Genomic DNA, 22,308 nt, shown 5'->3' with positions numbered 1-22,308 from the left:
AGCTGCACGTTTTCTAGCTTTACGTGTAGCAGCAAATCCCTGGCGTCGCCCCTTCGCTTCCCTTCAGTCCCTCTTGCCCTCGCCATAAACCTCTCAAAGGAGAAAAACAGTTTGTTGGACCGAAATATGGTGAATGAGCCGGGGGAGAGACATTGGGAGAGAAAAGTACCTCGGGTTGGTTCTCTGCCCTGTCTCAAAGCAGGTCTCAGAAGCAGCTGCCCCCTTGGACACCGGCTGTTTCTGTCGCCATGATTTCCCGGCGGCCCTCACACTTGTCCTTGGGTGTGGATAAAGAAATTTTTAAAATTCTGTGTTTGTTTTCAGCCGTGACTGTGATTGATGTGCGCAGGACAAGAGCTTTGAGATAGATTTTTAACAGGCATGGGCCTAATTGCCTTGACTTTAGAAAAGGGGTTGGTGACAAGCGCTAAACTGCAGGCTTCCAAGCTCACTTCTTGCTCTACAATGGTAGGTTAAAAAAAAATAGGCCCATTTAAACCCACATCTCATTAAATGGCGCCGGTTTTCAACTGGCCTTGGTTTACACCTGGGCCCCTGGAATGAGATACATGCATTTAAAAGTTTCTGACTGGTGGTTATCCCAAGTTGGGCGAGTCAGTAGTCAGGTGAAAAAGGAAAAAACCTGTGGTAAATTGAAAAAGAATGTTTGTGGTTGGTCCTGGAAGCTTCCTGGGCGGTGCTGATGTGTTTCATTTTGCACTGGCTCTTGTTTTATCTGTCTGAATGCATTTTTTGGATAGTTAGATCTCTGCCTCTCTTGCGTGGTAATTGGTTGCACATAAAGGGCAGAAGATGCCATGCTATTGACGGAGATAGGTTAGGAAGGGAAGAAGCAGAATATCCCAGGTACAGTGGTGAGAAACCTAGTGATGGTAGGAAAAACTTGTGTTGGTGGTTCCTGTCCTCTCTCTACTGCTCAAAAACACTGAGAAAGTTAAGGAGAGACCACAAATGGTTTATGCCGCGACTTTCCGTCAACAACTGTTCCACTTAGTTTGACCCTTGGGCAAAGTGTTTGCTTGATTGCTGTGTGGCATTCTCAGCCAGCTCTCCATCCACTTTACCCTCAGGTTAGCTCAGAGAACTTGCCACTAGCTGGATATGGTAAGAAGATGGGCTTCTACTTTGTATAAAAGTAGGCATAACTTTTTTTTTTTTTCAGAGAAATGTAAGTATAGCCTGGAAACCTGGGTTCTCTAAAATGAATCTAGTTCTATTTAGAGTTTTTCTCTTGACAGGTGGCCTCCAATTTAATATTTAATGTTCCAAAGTATGCTTCTCCTTCTCCCCCTCCACTGTATGTGAGTATCTCTTCAAAGCATCTCACACATATGAGCTCCCATTTCTTCCAAGAACAGGGCTTGGCCACTTGGCACTTTCTTGAAAGGGTGTCAGACGCTGATACCTGAGGGAGGTAGAACTGGTTGGCAGGTGTGCTGGTATTTTATGGGGAGCATTACTGTAGAGCATTATTTGCCTTACCCTGTTCATATACCAGGGGAAGAAAGAGACTCCTAATTATTTGTACATCCTTGTGCTGGCTTCAAGGCCTCAGAAACTTTGTAGATGTTTGTTTGCTTAATTTCTTTCTTTTTTTTTTTTTTTTTGAGACAGTGTCTTACTCTGTCTCCCAGGCTGGAGTGCCGTGGTGCGATCTCAGCTCACTGCAACCTCCGCCTCCAGGGTTCATGCAATTCTCCTGCCTCAGCCTCCTGTGTAGCTGGGATTACAGATGCCTGCCACCATGCCCAGCTAAGTTTTAGTAGAGTATTTTTAGTAGAGATGGGGTTTCACCATGTTGGCCAGGCTGGTATCAAACTGCTGACCTCAGGTGATCCGCCTGCCTTGGCCTCCCAAAGTGCTGGGAGTACAGGTGTGAGCCACTGCGCCCAGCCTGTCTGCTTAATTTCTTACAGAGGGAACGGAGAGATAGATATGCATTTGCAGATGTACATGTATATGTGTATATGTATACATGTACCTGTAAGTGTATACACATATACATACACACATAAATAGATGTAGTCCCTGACACATGATTTCTGGTCATAGTCAAGGGAGTCCTTGGTAGCTTGATTGAAGATGTAGCCGGAAGGCTATGTTGCCTGTCATCTGTCCCTTTCTGCCTTTTCCTGGCTCAGATTCTCAGAGTTGGAAAAAACTCAGAGCATATCCAATAAAATCTTCAGCTCTAATGCAAGAATCACATCTCTTAAAGGTACTTGCTTAAACATCCTGCATGGTGTGGACTTTGGAGGGTAGGGGTAGTATGGGAGGCTTTCGGCCTCAGGAACATTTATTTAGAAAGTGTTTATTGAGCCCCATTATGTGCAAGGCTTTGTATGGTGGTGGGTGTAATATATATGAGAAGCTGGTTGCCCTGCTCTCGTGGAGCTTGTCATCTAAGTAGGATGTTACTAAGTTTGAGTAACTTGAAGTAGGAAGGATTGAGTATTGTACAGGGGCTCAGTGGAGTTCAGAGCAGACACTTCCCTGAAAGTTATGAAGGAAGGCAGGTTTTCTGGATCTGATCTGAACAGACAGGATTGAAATAGTGGCTGCAGAAATCATTGTTTGCAAAATAAACAGTTCTTTTTTTAAAGAAATTTTATTTTAGAATCGGGGGTACATGTGCATGTTTGTTGCATGGATATATTGCCTACTGGTGGGGATTGGGCTTCTAGTGTACCCATTATCCAAATAGTGAACGTTGTACCCGATAGGTAATTTTTCAACCTCCCTCAATCTTCCTCCTTTTCGAGTCCCCAGGGTTTGTTATTTCCATGTTTATGTCCATGTGTATCCATTGTTCAGCTCCCGCTTATAAGTAAGAACATGCAGTATTTGATTTTCTGTTTCTGAATTAGTTCTCTTAGGATAATGGCCTCTAGCTCCATGTTGCTGCAAAGGACATTATTTCATTCTTTTTTTTTTTTTTTTTTTTTTTTTTATTGAGACAGAGTCTCACTCTGTCATGAGTGCAGTGGTGTGATCATGGCTCACTGTAGCCTCAACCTCTTGGGCTCAGGTGATCCTCTCATGTTAGCTTCCTGAGTAGCTGGGACTACAGATGTGTACCACAGCATCTAGTTGAGTTTTACAATTTTTTTCATAGAGATGGGGTCTTGTCTATGTTGCTGAGGCTGGTCTTGAACTTCTGGACTCAAGCAGTCCACCTCCCTCAGCCTCCCAAAGCGCTGGGATTACAGGCATGAATCACCATGCCCAGCCTGATTTCATTCTTTCTTATGGCTGTGTAGTATTCCATAGTGTATGTATACCACATTTTCTTTATCAAGTCAACCATTGGTGGACACTTAGGTTAATTCCATCACTTTGGTATTGTGAATAGTGCTGCAATAAACATACAAGTACAGGTGTCTTTTTTGTATAATGATGTCTTTTCCTCTGGGTAGATACCCAGTAGTGGATGCTGGGTCATATGGTAGTTCTATTTTTAGTTCTTTGAGAAATCTCCCTATGAAAGAAACAGTTTTTAAGTCAAAAAGTTTTTTATTTTCTTTCTTTTACTGAGGTAAAATCCTTAATTTGTCCTGGTCATAATACTTGGCAATTAAGAGCTTGGGGTCAGTATTGGACCTTGGTTTGTGTATGAGTTCTGCCTTTCGCTATTAGCTCTTGGTCCTTGGGCAAATTCTTTTAACTATTCTCTTCTGAGCCTCAACTTTTTCACCTGTAAAGTGGGGCCAATACTACTGACCTCACAGGGTTATTGTGAGGACTAAATGAAATAATACTTCAGAGTGTACTGAACAGTGCCTGGCACATAGGAAGAATAAATGTTAGCTCATTTTATTATTATGTAGCTTGAACCCACTGGGTATAAGTCTGCTCCCTGGCATGCCAAATCCATTCTTGCTTCTATATGGAAATTTTTCAGATATTTGAAGAGAATTATGCCTTCTGTAGAGTTCTTCTCTTAGGTGGTTGTTTCCATGTATTTGTATATGTAAAGCACAGTAGTTTTCAACCAGGGGCACTTTTGTTCAGTGGGGACATCTGGGAGCATTTGGAGACATTTTTGGTTGTCACAGCTTGGCAGAGGGGAATGCTACTGGCCTCTAGTGGTTAGAATCCAAGGATGCTGCTAAATATCCTACAGGACAGCCTCCTACAACAAAGAATTATTCCATTCAAAATGTCAGTAGTGCTGATGTAGAAAAACCCTGGCCTACTTGACAGTAGTAATTAAACCTTTTCTTTTCCCTGTATCCCTAATGATTAGGAATAGCAGCATGTGACCCAAGAAGACTACACAAGGATTTAGAAACAAATGAGACACAGGTCAAACTCTGTGACTTCAGGCAAATCATTGAATCTCTTAAAACTGTCCCCTTCCATTGCAAAGGGGTTGTAAATACTGAAAAGAATCTGAACCCCAAAGAAGGATGGTCCCGGGCTGGTGATTATAATTGTCCAGCCACATGTATAATTTATGCTTCAGTTTTGAGGAACATGAACAATTAAGTTTATCTCATTGTACTCTTCCTTTCGTTGAAGAGGAAGTAAATATTTTTTCTTGTTGCTGCTGTTTTACTCAAGGTAAAAAAGCCAACCCGTAGTTAGGTAAGATAGTTGGTGAAGACAAACGTGTACTGAGGGACAGAGCTGAAAAGAGAATGTGGCCAGCTCCTGCCTGAAGGACCTGTTCTCTCTCATTTCACAGCGTGATGGACCTGGGTGTTCCTCATCAGTATTATAAAGCAGCTGTCCAAAGTGCCTCTATCTCTGGATTTCATGAGGACTGTGTCCTGCAGGGTTCAGTTTAACAGTCTCTGTATAATGTGAGGTCTAAATGGAAGAGAATCCCACCAGAATAATTGTTTAAAGTTGGAATAGCAGAAATAATGGACTTGAACAAGATCAGTGATATAGAAGTTAGAAGACAGGACTGCTACTACCCAGGATCCTGAGCAGGTCACGTAACTAAGCCTTAGTGTCTTCCCCTGTGAAATTGAGAGGAGTTACTTGGTCCCATGGGGGAGTGCTGCATATGGCTTAAGCAGATAAGATTCTGAAAAAGAAGAGCTAAGTGGAGTTTTAATCAAAAGGGTCCTTTAAAATGTGCTGAGGAAGCATGCCACAAAGAGGTCCTTTGAAAGGTAAAACATGTTTTGGTAAACCAGTGCATTGTTTTGGGAATAAATCTGGCTGTTCCTAACTTGGATCTTTTAAAAGGAGGATGTGCCTATATTTTATTTCAGCCTGGTTTGGGACCCAGAATTCTTCATGGACAACTGGTTTTGGGGCGTGACAGGTAACTGTACTACTAACTGTAGATTGAATATGTCCTGTTAATAAGGAACATACCCTTTTGTGCCTCTGATGAGAAAGTATGCTTCCAAGTGATGATTTTTGGCTGCCCAAAATAAGACTTCTTTTTTTTTTTTAAAGACAAATGCCAAGAATCCTAATGACCAGTTTTCAGATACAGTGTTGTTTGGAAGCTGTTGTATAAATGCCTTCCCTTTTCTTTTCTTTTCTTTTCTTTTCCTCTCTCTCTCCCCTTCCCTCCCTCCCTCTCTTCCTTCTCCCCTCTCTCCCTCCCCCATCCCTCTCCCCCTCCTTCTCTCCCTCCCTCCCTCCCTCCCCTTCCTCTCCTTCCTCTTTTTCTCCCTTCCTCCCTTCCTTCCTCTCTTTCTCTTTTTTTCTTTTTCTTAGAGATGGGATCTCACTATGTTGATCAGACTGATCTCAAACTGCTGGCATCCAGTGAGCCTTCTGCCTCCCTGTCCCAAAGTGCTGAGATTACAGGCAAGAGCCACAGTGCCTGGCTGTAAGTGCTACTTCAGATGGAACTATCTACCATCTTTTTTTTAAAAACCAAACTTTTTATTTTGAGATAATTGTAGATTCACATGCAGTTGTAATAAATAATGCAGAAAGAACCTGTCTGTACTTTATCCAGTTTCCCCCAATGGTGATATATGGAAAAACTATAGTACAATGTTAGAACTAGGATATTGACATTGATACAGTGAGATACAGAACATTTCTATCACTCCAAGGATTCTTCATGTTTGTTGCTCTTTTGTAGCCACACTCAGTTTCCTCCTTCCCCCACTTCTTCCTTAACCCTTGTCAATCTCTAATCTGTTCTTTAATTTCTTTAATTTTGTCATTTGAAGACTGCTTCATAAATTGAATCATATAGTATGTAACCTTTGGATTGGCTTTTTTCTGTTTTCTTAAATTTTATATTATAAATTAAAAAAATTTTTAAAAAGAAAAAACTTGAAGGGCCTTGAATGAGTCCTGTATTTTTATTTTTTGTCACTACCTCCCTGGGTTGGGAGTGGGTAATTTGCATGCTTGCTGCCTTCCTTGGATGTGGTAGCCATTTCTCAGACTCTCACTCTGGAATCAAACCCTGATTCCCTGTTACCCATGGTCACCGTGGTAGGCATGGTGACTATCATCAAAAGTTGATGTGGCAGACGTTCAAATGGGTTGTTGCTGCCACATGGGGGTGTGTGATTAGCCTGAGGTTATCTAGAGTCAGTATAAGGACTGACTTTTTTTCAGTCAGCATGATTCTCTGGAGATTTATCTTAGATGTTTTTATCAAGTTTGTTCCCTTTTGTTGCTGAGTAGTATTTCATGGTATGAAAATATCACACGTCTTTTTATTTACCTGTTGAAAAACATCTGGGTTGTTTCCAGTTTTTGGCTATCTTGAATAAGGCTGCTATAAAAATTTGTGGACAGGTTTTTCTTTTTTTTATTTTTTATTTTTATGGTGTCTAGCTCTGTTGCCCAGGCTGGAGTGCAGTGGCACGATCTTGGCTCACTGCACCCTCCCATTTCTGGGTTCAGGCAATTCTCCCACCTCAGCCTCCCGAGTAGCTGGGATTACAGGCACCCACCACCATGCCCGGCTAATTTTTGTGTTTTTAGTAGAGACGGGGTTTCGGCATGTTGGCCAGGCTGGTCTCGAACTCCTGACCTCAGGTGATCCACCCACCTCAGCCTCCCAAACTGCTGGGATTACAGGTGTGCACCACCATGCCCAGCCAGGTTTTTTTATTTTTTTATGTGAACATAGTCTTCCTTTCTCTGGAATAAATGCCCAGGAGTGCTCTTGCAGGGTTGTATGGTAGTTGCATGTTTAGTTTTCTAAGATACTGGTGCCCTGTTTTCCAGTGCGGATGTATTTTTTTTTTTTTTTTTTTTTTTTGAGATGGAATCTCGCTCTGACTTCCAGGCTGGAATGCAGTGATGTGATCTTGGCTCACTGCAACCTCCGCCTCCCAGGTTCAAGTGATTCTCCTGCCTCAGCCTCCTGAGCAGCTGTGATTACGGGTGTGCACCACCACACCCGGCTAATTTTTTATATTTTTGGTAGAGACGGGGTTTCACTGTATTGGCCAGGCTGGTCTCAAACTCCTGACTTCAAGTGATCCTCCTGGCTCGGCCTCCTAGAGTGCTGGGATTACAGGCGTGAGCCACCACACTGGCCTGGATGTACCATTTTATATTCCTGTCTGTAGTGTATGAGGGATTCAGTTTCTCTGCATCTTTACTAGCATTTGGTGTTGTCACTGCTTTTATTCTGATAGGTATGTAGTGATGCCCCAGGGTGGTCTTAATTTGCGTATTACAAATGACTAATGATGTCTTCAGTGAAACATCTTTCCAAGTCTTTTGTCCATTTCTAATAGGATTGTTTGTATTAACTGTTTGTTTTGTTTTGTTTTTTTGAGATAGGGTCTTGCTTTTTCATCCAGGCTTGAGTACAGTGACACGATCATGGCTCACTTCTGCCTCAGCTTCCTGGGTGTAAGCAATTCTTTCATCTTAGCCTCCCAAGTAGCTGGGACTACAGGCACATACCATCATGCCTGGCTAATTTTTTAATTTTTTGTAGAGATGGAGTCTCGCTGTGTTGTCCAGGCTGGTGTTGAATTTGTGGCCTCAAGCCATCTTTCTGCCTTGCCTTTCCAAAGTGTAATTCCTAAGGTTATTACAGGTGTGAACCACTGTGCCTGGCCTCTGCTGTTGCTTTTGAGACTACTTTATATATGCTAGTCTTTTGGCAGATTTGTAGTTTGTTAATATTTTCTCCCACTGTGCAGCTTGTCTTTTTATTATCTTAATATGGTTTGCAGAGGAAAATATTTTAATTTTAATGATGTAGAATTTATGACTTTTTTCTTTTGTGGCAGTGCTTTTAGTGTTAAGTCTAAGAACTCTTTGCCTAGCTTTAGGTCTGAGACTTGGGTTGCGATTCTTTTTTTTTTTTTTGCCTATGGAAAGCCAGTTGCCCAAGCATCATTTGTTGAAACGGCATCTTTTTTCCATTTAATTGCTTTTGTGGCTTTGTACAAAATCAGTTCAGCATTTTTGTGTGGATCTCTTTCTGGGTTCTCCGTTCTGTTCCATTGATTTATATGTCTGTCTCTTGCCAATACCACACAGTCTTTTTTTTTTTTTTGAGATCTCGCTCTGTTGCCGCTGGAGTGTGGTGGTGCAATCTTGGCTCGCTGCCACCTCCGCCTCCCAGGTTCAAGTGATTCTCCTGTCTCAGTCTCCGGAGCATCTGGGATTATAGGCGTGCGCCACCATACCTGGCTATTTTTTTTTTTTTTTTGTATTTTTGTAGAGGCGGGGTTTCACCATGTTGGCCAGGCTGGTTTCGAACTTCTGAGCCCAAGTAATCCACCTGCCTTGGGCTCTCAAAGTGCTGGGATTACAGGTGTGAGCCACAGCTCCTGGCCAGTATATCACACAGTCTTGATTACTTACTGTAGCCATATAATGAGTCTTGAAGTTGGTTAGACTGATTCATCCCAGTTTGTTTTTCAAAATCATTTTAGTTTTTCCAGTTCCTTTGCCTTTCAATATAAAACTTTAGAATAGTCTTGTCTAATATACGAAAAAGCTTTCCAATATTTTGACAAGAATTATATTACACCCATATGTCCATTTGGGGATAATTGTTGTCTTTATTATGTTGAGGTTTTAATCCGTGAACATGATCTGTCTCTCTACTTACTTAAATCTGTTTCTTTTCCCCAGATGAAATATTATAGATTTATTTAAAACATAATTCTCATCTTGAGATGAGAAATGTTCATTTGTTTACAAAATGTTCATTTTTCAATGTTTACAAAATGTTCATTTTTTTTACTTTGTTTTACAAATATACCGGAAGTAGTTTACTTAAATTTTTATTACATATTTATTAAGGCAGGTAACTACATAGAAAAATATTTTGTTCTGTCTTAAGCATACTTGGGAATAAACCATTTGACAAATTATTGCACATCTGAAACCACAGTGCATAACAAACTACAAAAAATGGTAAGTTTTGTTTTGTTTTGTTTTTTTAAGACAGGGTCTTGCTCTGTCGCACAGGCTGGGGTGCAGAGGTGCGACCTTAGCCCACTGCAACCTTGAATTCCTGGGCTCAAGCAATCCTCTTGCCTCAGCCTCTTGAGTAGTTGGGACTACAGGTGTGTACCACCACACTTGGGTAATTTTTTTCTTTTTCTTTTTCCTTTTTCCTTTTTTTTTTTTTTTTTTTTTTTTAGAGGCAGGGTTCACTGTTTTGTCCAGGCTGGTCTAGGAACTCCTGGGCTCAAGCAGTTCTCCTGTCTTGGCCTCCCAAAGTGACAGAATTATAGGTGTTGAGCCACTGCATCTGACCAAAATGTTAAAGACATAAACAAGGCTTATTTATCTTACTTAGGTCATAAATGTAGATCAGAAGACAAAAGTAGATTTTCCTTGTCAAAGTATGCAGCAGTTTCAGAACTTTGGCTTCCTTGTTTAGTGCTTTTAGAACCAAGACTCACCAAGCACCATTATTTAGGATATTAACACACGTTTTTTTGTATCTGAATTTCTTCTTCTAACATCATAATAATGATTTTTAGAAGGCAAAGAGCATGCAAGGTGATCTTCATGCTTATATCGTATTAAAACACAATTCAAGGGAATTCTAGTTTTCCCTCCCTTCAACTTAGGGATTTCATTTATACCCTTATATCCACAACTTCCAGTCACCTGCTTGGTGTTTTCTAAGTCCAGGAATATTCAAGTGGGATTTAGAATTGGAGTGATAGTAGATCCAATCACAGATCCCACCTGTTCTTTGTTTTTTATATTTTGGATTCCTAATTTTTCTTGATTATTCACTCACAAGTTGACTCAGTTCAGCACTTGACCATGATTGTAGTGCTTCCCAGGTGGACTCCTCTTCTCACTGGGGAGACAGTGTGAAAGGTGAAAAAAAAGCTGCTGAATTCTCTTCTGGTGGTGTGGGTCATATCCACTGTTTGTGATTTAAAAGTGCTTCATGTGGAAGGCAAGGCAGTCTGACCTGGAAAATGCAGGGTTGCACTTCTGGCACTGGAACGGGCTGTTCCTTCTGTGTTGGCAATAGTGCCTGGTCAGTTCATCTGAGAGGACAGATTTCCACTCATGGCCATCTCAGGCCCAGTGGTAAGGTTTCTCATCTGTGTAGGTTTGCAGGTGTTTCTTGAGGCGAGAGCTGTCTGTGTAGGTTTTGCCGCTGCCTATGTAATCCCAAGTGTGGGTAGTGATCTTTTTTGGCTGTGCTCCTCCAGGATGCAGGAACAGGGTGCCATGAGCTCTTGGTAATGGAGCAGCGAGACCTGCAGCTACATCTGGTCGGGCAGGAAGAGTGGGAAGTTGGGCTGGGTGGCACAGAAGCCCAGGGGAGCAGCAGCACAGGGTGACAGTCCCTGCTGCTCAGCAGTTCCTTGGGACCCAGGGTCGGAATAGTCTTGGTAAAGGAGCTGCTATCTGGGGGGAAGTCGCCTTTCGGCATTGCTGAAAGCGGGGCCTGTGCCCAAGTGGTCCTCTATGGGCCAGACGTTGGGGGCCTGCGGCTGTAGGGTGCCCCCACTGCTGGGTGGGTGCCGGCACAGCTGCCTTTGCTAACACTGAGGACCAAGGAGCTACCGAACTCGTTCCCGGGGGCGCTCCTTGACGCTGTACACATGGAACTTGCCTGTCAGCCTGCCGGCTGCGGTGGAGCTTACACGGGTTAAATTCTGGGCACGGGAGCCCTGCCATGCAGTCACCCACGGGTCTCACGCTGTTGAAGTCCTCCAGGTTGAAGGGAGCTGTGGGAGGGGCCCAAACTCCCGGCTGTAGAGGAGGCCTTGGCTGGTGTTGCCCGGTCCCACACCCAGATGCCCCTGGCCTGCATGGCTAGTCAAAGCGGCTGGTGGCCGGTGCGCTGGTGGGGTGCTGCTCGGTGGGGAGGATGATTGGCTAACGCCAGCGAGGACACAGTGGCGGCCACTGACTCCTGCCGGGACAGCGAATTGGAAGGGATGAAGTCCTGGTCCGTGAGGTCATGGAACTCCTCCCATGGAATGTGGGATTGCTACCACTGAAAGCTACGCCAACTCAGCCGCTCTCCCAAGTCTGTCATCAGGTCATGGGGTGGCTGGGAAGCACCAGGGGAAGTCGCTTTATGTGGAGAGCACCTCTGACTGCCGGACAGTGTCTTCTGCTTCCCGTTAGGTGGAATGCAACATGGAGAGAGACTGGAACAGTGGGTCACTGACAGCCATGTCAGACTTGCTAGGTGGCTGCCTCATTAATGTGGGGCCTTGAAGGCCCTCGGGAGCCCGAAGCAGCAGGGGTATCTCAAAGCCAATGAAGAGGGGATAGAAAGATTAGAAATGAAGCCTCCAGCCTGGGCAACGTGGCAAGACCCCTTCTCTACAAAAAACAAACAAAACAATAAGCAAAACAAAACAAAACAAATAAGCAAACAAACAAACCCAAAAACCTTGCCGGTGAGGTGGCCTGCACCTGTAGTCCCAGCTACTTGAGGAGGCTGAGGCAGGAGGATCACTTGAGCCTAGGAGTTCCAGGTTACAGTGAGCCGTGATCATGCTTCTGCATTCTAGCCTGGGTCTTCCAGCCTGTCTCTAAAAAGAAGAAGAAGAAGAAAAAAAAAAGCCAAAACCAAAAAACCCCAAATTTCCAGAGATCCTTCTTTGGATCAAATATTAATTGGAGACAGCTTTAAAAAAAAGTTTTATATACAAAAGTTTTTAGAAAAGTAAATTCTTATAGAAATAGACAGTCAGCAGGGTAAGTAGGTCAAGTGGCCAGGCTGTACTCTGTTTGACTCATCAGTTCCCCCATGCTATGGGCACAGGGACAGTAGGCTGGTAGCTGGTCAGGTGACTGGCAGTGGTGGGTGTAGCTGAGGGCTTGCAGGTGGTGCAGGGCATGCTGGTGGATGGAGGAGGGGTGAGAAGAGCATTTGGCCATTCTTGGTGCTGCAACTGCCTGCCACTATCTACCACTGCCTTTGTTCCCCAGAGGCCAGCAGCTGTGCTTGCCTTCTCAGTCTGGGGAACTCAGAGTCTTTATTTCTTTTGTTGCTGTTATATAGTTTTCAGCATACAAGTACAGTACATGTTTTGTTAGAATTGTTTGTAAATATGTTGTTTTTTTGGAGCAATTGTAAATGGGGTATCATATTTTAAATTTTAGTTTCTGTGTTATTAGTATATAGAAATACCATTGGGGTGTGTGTGTGTGTGTGTGTGTGTGTGTGTGTGTGTGTGTGTGTGTGTGTGTGTATGTTTATCTGGTATCTTCCAGCATTGCTGAATTTATTTAGGAGGTTTTTTTTTTCCCTTGTCATTTCCTTGGAATTTATTTTCTATGTAGCTGGTCATGTTGTCTACAAATAGTAACAGTTTGATTTCTTCATTTTTGATATGTACGCCTTTTATTTCCTTCTGCCTTATTGCACTGGCTAGAATTTCTAGCACCATGTTAAGTAAAATGAGTGGGAGGGAACATCCTTGCCTTGTTCCCTATCTTAGGGGGAAAGCATCCCCCTAAGTATGTTAGCTATATATTTTATGTAGATTTTAAAAAGTCAAGTTGAGAAAGTAATCTTTTATTACAATTTTTCTAAGTGTCTTTTTAAACAATGAATGAGTGTTGTATTTTGTCCAATGCTTTTTCTGCACCAGTTGATGTGACCATGTGATTTTTCTTCTTCAGCCTATAAATATGGTGTATTGCCTTGATTGATATTTAAATATTGAACCAGCCTTGCATTCCTGGAATAGATTCTACTTGATCTACACACACACACACACACACACACACACACACACACACACACACGTGTATATATATATATATTTATATATATGTACATATATATTGCTGAATTTTATTTGCTAATATTTTGTTAAGGATTTTTGCTTGTATGTTCATGAGCAATATTGGTCTGTATTTTTTTTTTTGTGCTGCTTTGGTCTGGTTTTGGTATCAGGGTAGCGCTAGTTAAATCAATTGGAAAGTTAACTGTTTTCTGAAAGAGATTGTGTAGAATCGTTTTTAATTATTTAAATGTTTGGCAGAATATCATATGGGCCAAGAGATTTCTTTTTTGGGAGTTTTTAGATTATGCATTTCATTTTCTGAATGTTTGTAGGGCTATTCAAGTGATGTATTTTGTATGTGTAAGTTGTGGTAGTTTGTGTTTTTTGAAGAAGTGGTCCGTTTCATCTAACTTGTTGAATTAATGTGTGTAGAGTTTACAGTGTTTCCTTATTATCCTTTTGATGTCTGCAGGATCTGTAGTGATATCTCCTGTTTTATTCCCGATGTTGCTAATTGTGTGTGTCTGTGGGGGTGTGGGGGTGTCTTGTCTGTGTCCCCACCTTTTTGTTCAGTCTTGCTGGACGTTGTCAATTTTATTGATCTCTTTAAAGACCCGGTTCTTTGTTTCTCTGATTTTTCTATCTTGCTTTTCTGTTTTCAATTTTATTTATTTCTGTTCTTTATTATTTCCTTCCTTCAGTTGCTTTGAGTTTATTTTGCTCTTTTTCTAAGTGTTTGAGGTGGAGCTTAGGTTATTGGGAACTTTTTCTGTTTCCTAGTGTATGCATTTAAAGCAATTACATTTTTGTCTCAACATTGCCTTAGTTGTATCCCATAAATTTTGGTATATTTCATTTTAATTTTCATTTAGGTCAACGTAATTTTTATTTTCTTTGAAACTCCTACTCTTTGACCTATGGGTTTTTTTTTGTTTGTTTGTTTGTTTGTTTGTTTGTTTTTGCTTTTTTTTGAGACGGAGTTTCACTCTTGTTGTCCAGGCTGGAGTGCAATGGCGTGATCTCAGCTCACCGCAACCTTCGCCTCCTGGGTTCAAGTGATTCTCTTGCCTCAGCCTCCCGAGTAGCTGGGATTACAGGCATGAACCACCACACCTGGCTAATTTTGTATTTTTCGTAGAGACAGGGTTTCTCCATGTTGGTCAGGTTGGCCTCGAACTCCTGACCTCAGGTGATCCGCCTGCCTCAGCCTCCCAAAGTGCTGGGATTACAGGCGTGAACCACCGCGCCTGGCAGCTATGGGTCATTTATAAGTCTCTTGTTTAGTTTCCATGTGTTTGGATATTTTCTGCTATTGATTTTAATTTCATTCCATTATGGTCAGAAAACATTCTCTGTATGATTTCAGTTCTTTTAAATTTATTGAGTTTTTTTTACTGGTCCAAGATATAGTCTATCTTGGTGTATATTCTGTGGACACTTAGAACAAATATATATTCTTCTCGTTGGGTGGAGTGCTCTATAAATGTTGATTAGATCCTATTGGTTCGTGGTGGTGCTGAGTTCTTCTTTGTCCTTGCTGATTTTTCTGTCTAGTTTTATTGATTATTGAGAGAGGGGTCTCTGACAATAATTGTGGATTTGTCTCTTGTTCATTTCTATCAACTTTTCTTTGCATATTTTACAGCTTTGTTTGATAATTTAGGATTGTTACATCCTCTTAGTGCTACATTGACTCTTTTATTATATAATGTATCACTCTGTCTCTAGTATTTTTAAATTTTTTATTTTTTTTTTAAGACAGGGTCTCCTTCTTTCATCTAGGCTGGAGTGCAATGGTGTGATCTCGCCTCATTGCCACCTCCCCCTCCTGGGCTCAAGTGATCCTCCTATTTCAGCCTCCCAAGTAGCTGGGACTATAGGTGTGCGCCACTACGCCTGGCTAATTTTTGTATTTTTTGTAGAGACAGGGTTTCGCCATGTTGACCAGGCTGGTCTCGGAACTCCTGAGCTCAAGTGATCCACCTGCCTCGGCCTCCCCGTGTGCTGGGATTATAGGCGTGAGCCACTGTCTAGTAGTTTTTTAGGGTGAAAGAAATGCTCTAGTAAAATAGGGATAGAGAGGGATTACTTTCTTCCATTGTGTTCATGAGGACTAGTATTGAAGAGTTCAGATATAAATAAGAAACTTGAAAGGCAGTAAAAACAGCATAAATCAGAGAATTGGGTTGCCCTTGATTGTGAAAATTATCACAATCAAGGGCAATGTAGATTTTCATATAAGCAAAGCATGATATCTAGAAAAATTTGAACATACAGGGCAAAGAAGTTTTTGGTTTCATTTTTATATTATAAAAGTAGTACATGTTTGTTTGGGGGAACAACTCTTAATGATTTAAAACTGAAAGTAATCTGTGCAGGTTACATCCTTTATTGCCTCTGGCTACTTAACTCTTGCTGTGTTGCTCACCAATCATGTTCCCAAGAAGCAGTCTTCCAGACTTTTTCTGTATGTGCACTTTTTTTTTTTAAAGCACAAGAATATTATCATTATTCCATTGCAGTATATGAGCTTCCTAAGGTTTTTTTTTTTTTTTTAATGGCTACAGACTGTTCCATAATACAGATATACCAATTTATTTAGCCATTCCCTTAGCTATAGATACTCAGTAATCTTCAGTGTTTGTCATTAAATAAAGCAGAAGTAACATTTTCTTACGTATATCCTAGCATTCTTCTATTTCCATAGGTAGAGTCATAGATGTGAAATTGCTTGGCTAGAGACTATGCTTTTTTTCTTTCTTTCTTTTTTTTTAAATGGAGTCTTGCTCTGTTGCCAGGCTGGAGTGCAGTGGCAAGATCTTGGCTTACTGCAACCTCCGCCTCCTGGATTCAAGCGATTCCCCTGCCTCGGCCTCCCAAGTAGCTGGGGCTACAGGCATGTGCCACCACACCCGGCTAATTTTTTGTTTTAGTAGAGATGGGGTTTCACCAAGTTGGCCAGGCTGGTCTTGATCTACTGACCTTGTGATTCGCCCGCCTCGGCCTCCCAGAGTGCTGGGATTACAGGCGTGAGCCACTGCGCCCGGCTGAGACTGTGCTTTTTAAAAAAGAAAAAGAAAAAATGGAATGCGAGATCAAATCAAAATATATGAAATTCTCTTCATTAACTGGCAAGATAGCCTTTCCCTTAATTGGTATTTCTTCCCTGTATTGATATCTTCTTTTACTTTTTTTCTTGAGACACCTTTAATGGCATTTCTGTGTCGTGAAGTTAGAGACGTGATTGGGTTTTTTCTTTGCTTTTCGTTTTTTTGTTTGTTTTCAAGATGGAGTCTCACTCTGTCGCCCAGGCTGGAATGCAGTGGCGTGATCTTGGCTCACTGCAACTTCCACCTCCTGGGTTCAAGCGATTCTTGTGCGTCAGCCTCCCAAGTGGCTGGGATTACAGATGTGCACCACTATGCCCAGCTAATTTTTGTATTTTTGGTAGAGATGAGGTTTCACCACGTTGGCCAGGCTGGTCTCGAACTCCTGGCCTCAGGTGATCCTCAAGTGATCTGCCTGCTTTGGCCTCCCAAAGTGCTAGGATTACAGGCCTGAGCCACCGCATCGTGCCACTTTTCGTATTTTTAAAGGTATTTTTTCTTTCAACTTTGTTTTTCATTTTTTAAAGTAAATTTTTACTAAAGCGTACCATATATTAAGAAAAGTGTGTAACCAGTAAATGTACAGTTTGATGAATTATTACTGTGGACATACCCATGTAGCTGTTACCCATGAAAAGAAACAGTGTGCGCCAGCATCCTCCCATGCTTGTGCCCAGCCACACCATTCCCTCCCACTGCCAAGGTAAGCATTAAACTTTTAACACCATGGATTAGGTTTCTAAAATATTAACTGTAATTTTTGTAAATGGAATCATATAGTATGTAATTGTTTGTGTGCCTGGCCTCTTTAGCTCTGTTGTGTTTGTGACAGATCTCTGTGTTGTGGCAGCAGTAGTTTGTTGACTTTCTTTACAACGTCATGTTATTCTGTTTTTTTAATGTGCCACAATTTAGTTTTGATGAAAATTCGGCTTGTTTCCATTTTTAACTATTAAAAACAGTGATACGAAGAATATTCTTATACAGTCTTTTGGTGCACATATATATGTACTTCTCTTGCCTGAATGCTGGATCACAGGGTGTGCCTATATTTAGTTTTCCCAAGTGGTTGTACAAAGTGACTGTAAATATATCTGAGGTCTAGTTACTCTACATCCTATTCAGCACTTGGTATTGCCAGTCTGTTTAATTTTAACCAATTTTGTAGGTGTATTGTAGTCATTCATTGTGGTTTTAGTTTATATTACCCTGTGACTAATGAGACTGAGCATCCTTTCTTTTGCTTTCATTGTTTTTAATGATCACAAATAATTGTAGGTATTTAGTATTTATTGGGCACAGTGTGATATTTTGATACATATATACAGTATATAATCATAAAATCAGGGTAGTTAGCATATCCATCACCTCAAACATTTCTTTGTGCTGAAAACATTCAAAATCTGTTCTAGCTATTTGAAAATGTACACCAGCCTGGGCAACATAGCAGACCCCATCTCCACAAAAATAAAAATAAAAAATTAGCCAGGTGTGGTGGTGCACACCTATTGTCCCAGCTACTCAGGAGGCTGAGGTGGGAGGATCACTTGAGCCCAGGAGTTGGAGGTTGCAGTGAGTCATGATCACACCACTGTACTGGGTGATAGAACAAAACCCTGTATCTTTGAAAAAAAAAAAAAAAGGAAAAGAGAAAGTATACAGTAAATTATTGTTAATTATAGTCACTCTATAGTGCTATAGAACATTAGAACTTATTTCTCTTATCTACCTGTACTTTTATATTTGTTAACCAGCCTTTGGCTATCCTTCCTTCTCCCCTCCCTTTCCCCGCCTCTAGTAACCACTATTCTATCCCCTACTTGCTATGGGATCAACTTTTTTAGCTTCCACAAGATATGTGGTATTTATCTTTCTGTGTCTGGCTTATCTTACTTAACATAATGTCCTACAAAAGCCTCTTCATGTTGCTGCCAGTGACAGAATTTCATTCTTTTTTATGGCTAAATAGTATTCTGTTATGTATGTGTTTGTGAATAGTGGTTTAATAAACCTGAGAGTGCAGATATCTCATTGACATTGATTTCTTTCCTTTTGGTATATACCTAGTAATGGGATTGCTGGATCATATGGTAGTTCAGTTTTAGTTTTTGAGGAATATCCATACTGTTTCCCATAATGGCTATACTAATTTACATTTCCACCAACAGTGTATTTTAAGTTCCTTCTTTTTGTATCTTTGCCATCATTTGTTATTTTTTGTCTTTTTAATAATTGCCATTCTAACTGGGGTGAGATGATATCTCATTGTGGTTTTGATTTGCATTTCCCTGATAATTAGTGATGCTGAGCACTTTTTCATATACCTGTTGGCCATTTGTATGTCTTTTGAGGGATGTCTATTCAGTTTTTTTGCTGACTTTTAAAATTGGATTATTTGTATTTTTGTGTGTGTACTGTTGAGTTCCTTGTATATTCTGGTTATTAAAGCCTTGTTGGATGGATAGTTTATATTTTTCTTTCATAGCTTCACTCCAGTGGTTTCTTTTGCTGTGCAGAAACTTTTTAGTTTGTTGTAATCCTTTTTGCTTTTGCCTAGTTTTTCTTTTGTTGCCTATGCTTTTGAGGTCTTCTCCAGAAAATATTTGCCCAGAATAAACATCCTGTAATGTTTCCCTAATGTTTTCTTCTAGTAGTTGCATAGTATTGGATCTTACATTTAAGTCTTTAAGTTCATTTTTTTTTAATATGATGAGAGTAGGCATCTAGTTCCTTTCTTCTGCATATGGCTATAGTTTTCCCAGCACCATTATGTATATTTTTAAGTTTTAGAAATAGAGACGAGGTTTCACTATATTGTGCAGGTTGGTCTCAATCTCCTGGGCTCAAACGATCCTCCTGCCTTGGCCTCCTAAAAGGCTGGGATTACAAAGTTTGTAGTATATTTCAAAGTCACGTAGTGTAATGCCTCTTGCTTTGTTCCTTTTTCTCAGAATTGCTTTGGCTGTTAAAAGTCTTTTGCGGGTCCATATGAATATTAGGATTTTTTTTTCTGTTTCCTTAAATAATGTCATTGGTATTTTGATAGGGATTGCATTGAATCTGTAGATAAAGATGGAATGTGTTCCCATTTTTTTGTGTGTGTGTGTGTCCTCAATTTTTAAAGTTTTCCTTTTAGAGAACTTTCACCTCCTTGGTTAAATTTATTTCTAGGTATTTTATGGTTTTTTTTAGTTCTTGTAAATGCAATTGCTTATTGATTTCTTTTTCTGCTAATTCATTGTTAGTATATAAAAATGTTACTGATTTTTGTGTATTGATTTTATATCTTAGAACTACTGAATTTGTTTATCAGTTCTAGGAGTTTATGGCAGTACTTTAAGAGTTTTCTATATATAAGATCATGTTGTCCGCAAACGGGAACAGTTTAATTTCCTCCTTCCCGATTTGGATGTCCTTTATTTCTTTGTCTTGCCTAATTTCTTTGGCTAGGATAGGACTTCCAGTACTATGTTCAGTAGGAGTGGTGATAGTAGGCATCCTTGAGTTGTTCCAGATCTTAGAGGAAAAGCTTTAAAATTTCCCCCATTTGATCTAATTAAACTAAAGAGCTTCTGCACAGCAAAAGAAACTACCATCAGAGTGAACAGGCAACTTACAGAATGGGAGAAAATTTTTGCAATCTACCCATCTGACAAAGGGCTAATATCCAGAATCTACAAAGAACTTAAACAAATTTACAAGAAAAAATCAAACAACCCCATCAAAAAGTGGGTAAAGGATATGAACAGACACTTCTCAAAAGAAGACATTTATGCAGCCAACAGACACATGAAAAAATGTTCATTATCACTGGCCATCAGAGAAATGCAAATCAAAACCACAGTGAGATACCATCTCACACCAGTTAGAATGGCGATCCTTAAAAAGTCAGGAAACAACAGGTGCTGGAGAAGATGTGGAGATATAGGAACACTTTTACACTGTTGGTGGGAGTGTAAACTAGTTCAGCCATTGTGGAAGACAGTGTGGCGATTCTTCAAGGCTCTAGAACTAGAAATAGCATTTGACCCAGCCATCCCATTGCTGGGTATATACCCAAAGGATTATAAATCATGCTACTACAAAGACACATGCACACGTATGTTTATTGCGGCACTGTTCACAATAGCGAAGACTTGGAACCAACCCAAATGTCCATCAATGATAGACTGGATTAAGAAAATGTGGCACATATACACCATGGAATACTATGCAGCCATAAAAAATGATGAGTTCATGTCCTTTGTAGGGACATGGATGAAGCTGGAAACCATCATTCTGAGCAAACTTTCACAAGGACAGAAAACCAAACACCACATGTTCTCACTCATAGGTGGGAATTGAACAATGAGAACACTTGGACACAGAGTGGGGAACATCACACACCGGGGCCTGTCATGGGGTGGGGGGAATGACGAGTTAATGGGTGTAGCACACCAATATGGCACATGTATACATATATAACCAGCACGTTGTGCACATGTACCCTAGAACTTAAAGTATAATAAAAAGAATAAATACAATACAATAAAGTTTCCCCCATTCAGTATGTTAGCTGTGAGTTTGTCATATACAGCCTTTATTGTGTTGAGGTGTGTTCTTTCTATACCTAACGTAAGAGTTTTTATCATGAGGGAGTTTTGAAATTAAAAAAAATTTTATTTAGAGATAGGGTCTGACTTTGTTGCCCACGCTGAAGTGCAGTGATACAAGCATAGTTTACTGCAACCTTGAACTCCTGGGCTCAAGCAATCTTTCCGTCCTGGTCTCCCTATGGGTGTGTGCCACCATGCCCGGGTTTTGTATTTTTTGTAGAGATCGGGGTCTCGTTTTGTTGCCCAGGCTGGTCGCCAACTCCTGGGCATGATCATCCTCCTGCCTTGGCTTCCCAAAGTGTTGGGATTCTAGGCATGAGCCACAGTGCTTAGCCTCCTATCCTTTTAAAAATTGTTTTCTGGTTGATTAGTGTCTCCTTTTTTTCTTCCTGTCTTACTGTTTATCATTGCAGTTTGATGGTTTTCTATAGTGATAAGGTTTGATTTTTTTCTCTTTGTCCTTTGTGTATTTGTTCTACCAGTGAGTTTTATACTTTCGTGTTTTTTCGTGATAGTGATTATCATTTTTTCATTTCTAGATGTAGGACCTTCTTGAGCATTTCTTGTAAGGCCTGGCTAATAGTAATGAATTTCCTCAGTTTTTGCTTGTCTGGGAAAGACTTCATTTCTGAAGGATAGCTTTTTTGGGTATAGTGTTCTTGGTTGACATTTTTTTTTTTCCTTTCAGCATTTTGAATATATCATCTTATTTTCTCATGGTCTGTAAGATTTCTCTGGAGAAATCTGTTTTTAGTGTAATGGGGATTTCCTTGTATTAACTTGATGCCTTTTTCTCTTGCTGTTTTTAGAATTCTCTTTTTATCTTTCACTTTTGACAGTTTAACTATAATATGCCTTGGGAAGACCCTTTTAGGTTGAATCTATTTTGGAACCTTTGAGCTTCCTAGATCTGTATGTTCATACCTCTTATCAGACTTGGGAGCTTTTCAGCTATTTCATTTGGCAGGCTTTCTGTGCTTCCTTTTTTCTCCTTCTGGAAGTTTCATAACACGAACATTTGTTTGCTTAATGATTTCCTGTAAGTCTTGTAGGTGTTCTCATTTCATTTTCATTCTTATTTCTTATTTCTTTGAGTAGGTAATTTCAAAAGACTTATCTTCAAGTTCAGAGATTTGTGTCTTATGCTTGATCATGTCTGCTATTTTAGTTCTATTATATTTATTTCATTCATTGAAGTCTTAAGCTGCAGTATTTTTTTTTTTTTTTTTACATATTGCAAATTTTAAAATTTACCGAGGAAGCATCAGATCTGGCCCAGTGGGGTGGGGTAGGGGTAGGTGGAGTGGCTCCATCTTCATTTGGCACCATGCTGAAAGGTACAGTAGCTGCTTAAAGCTCGGCTCGAGGATGTTGGGCCACTGGTCTAGGGTGTATCCTCAGGGGAAAAGGGGAGTTTTTGCTGCTTGCTCCTGGAGCAAGACACACTCC

At 40.6% G+C, this 22,308-nt stretch overlaps 1 protein-coding gene across 2 annotated transcripts in view; it reads left to right on the top strand.

Annotated features, from left to right (window-relative positions):
* The window catches only part of RCL1 (RNA terminal phosphate cyclase like 1), a 70,657-nt gene that overhangs the window by 619 nt on the left and 47,730 nt on the right, over positions 1-22,308 (top strand). Inside the window, exon 1 of one of the 2 annotated variants that reach the window (XM_054519975.2) lies at positions 5,708-5,818. The exons of the other annotated variant lie outside the window; for it this stretch is intronic. Coding sequence (XP_054375950.2) covers positions 5,719-5,818 — 100 coding nt within the window. The 5' untranslated portion in view covers positions 5,708-5,718. Of the gene's footprint in view, positions 1-5,707; positions 5,819-22,308 lie in introns of those variants that run through there. 2 annotated transcript variants of the gene reach the window in all.

Source organism: Pongo abelii, chromosome 13 (genome assembly GCF_028885655.2).
Source record: "Pongo abelii isolate AG06213 chromosome 13, NHGRI_mPonAbe1-v2.0_pri, whole genome shotgun sequence".
Classification (NCBI taxonomy): Eukaryota; Metazoa; Chordata; class Mammalia; order Primates; family Hominidae; genus Pongo; species Pongo abelii.
The sequence above is the reverse complement of the archived record's forward strand: the minus strand, read 5'-3'. Positions and strand labels throughout refer to the sequence as shown.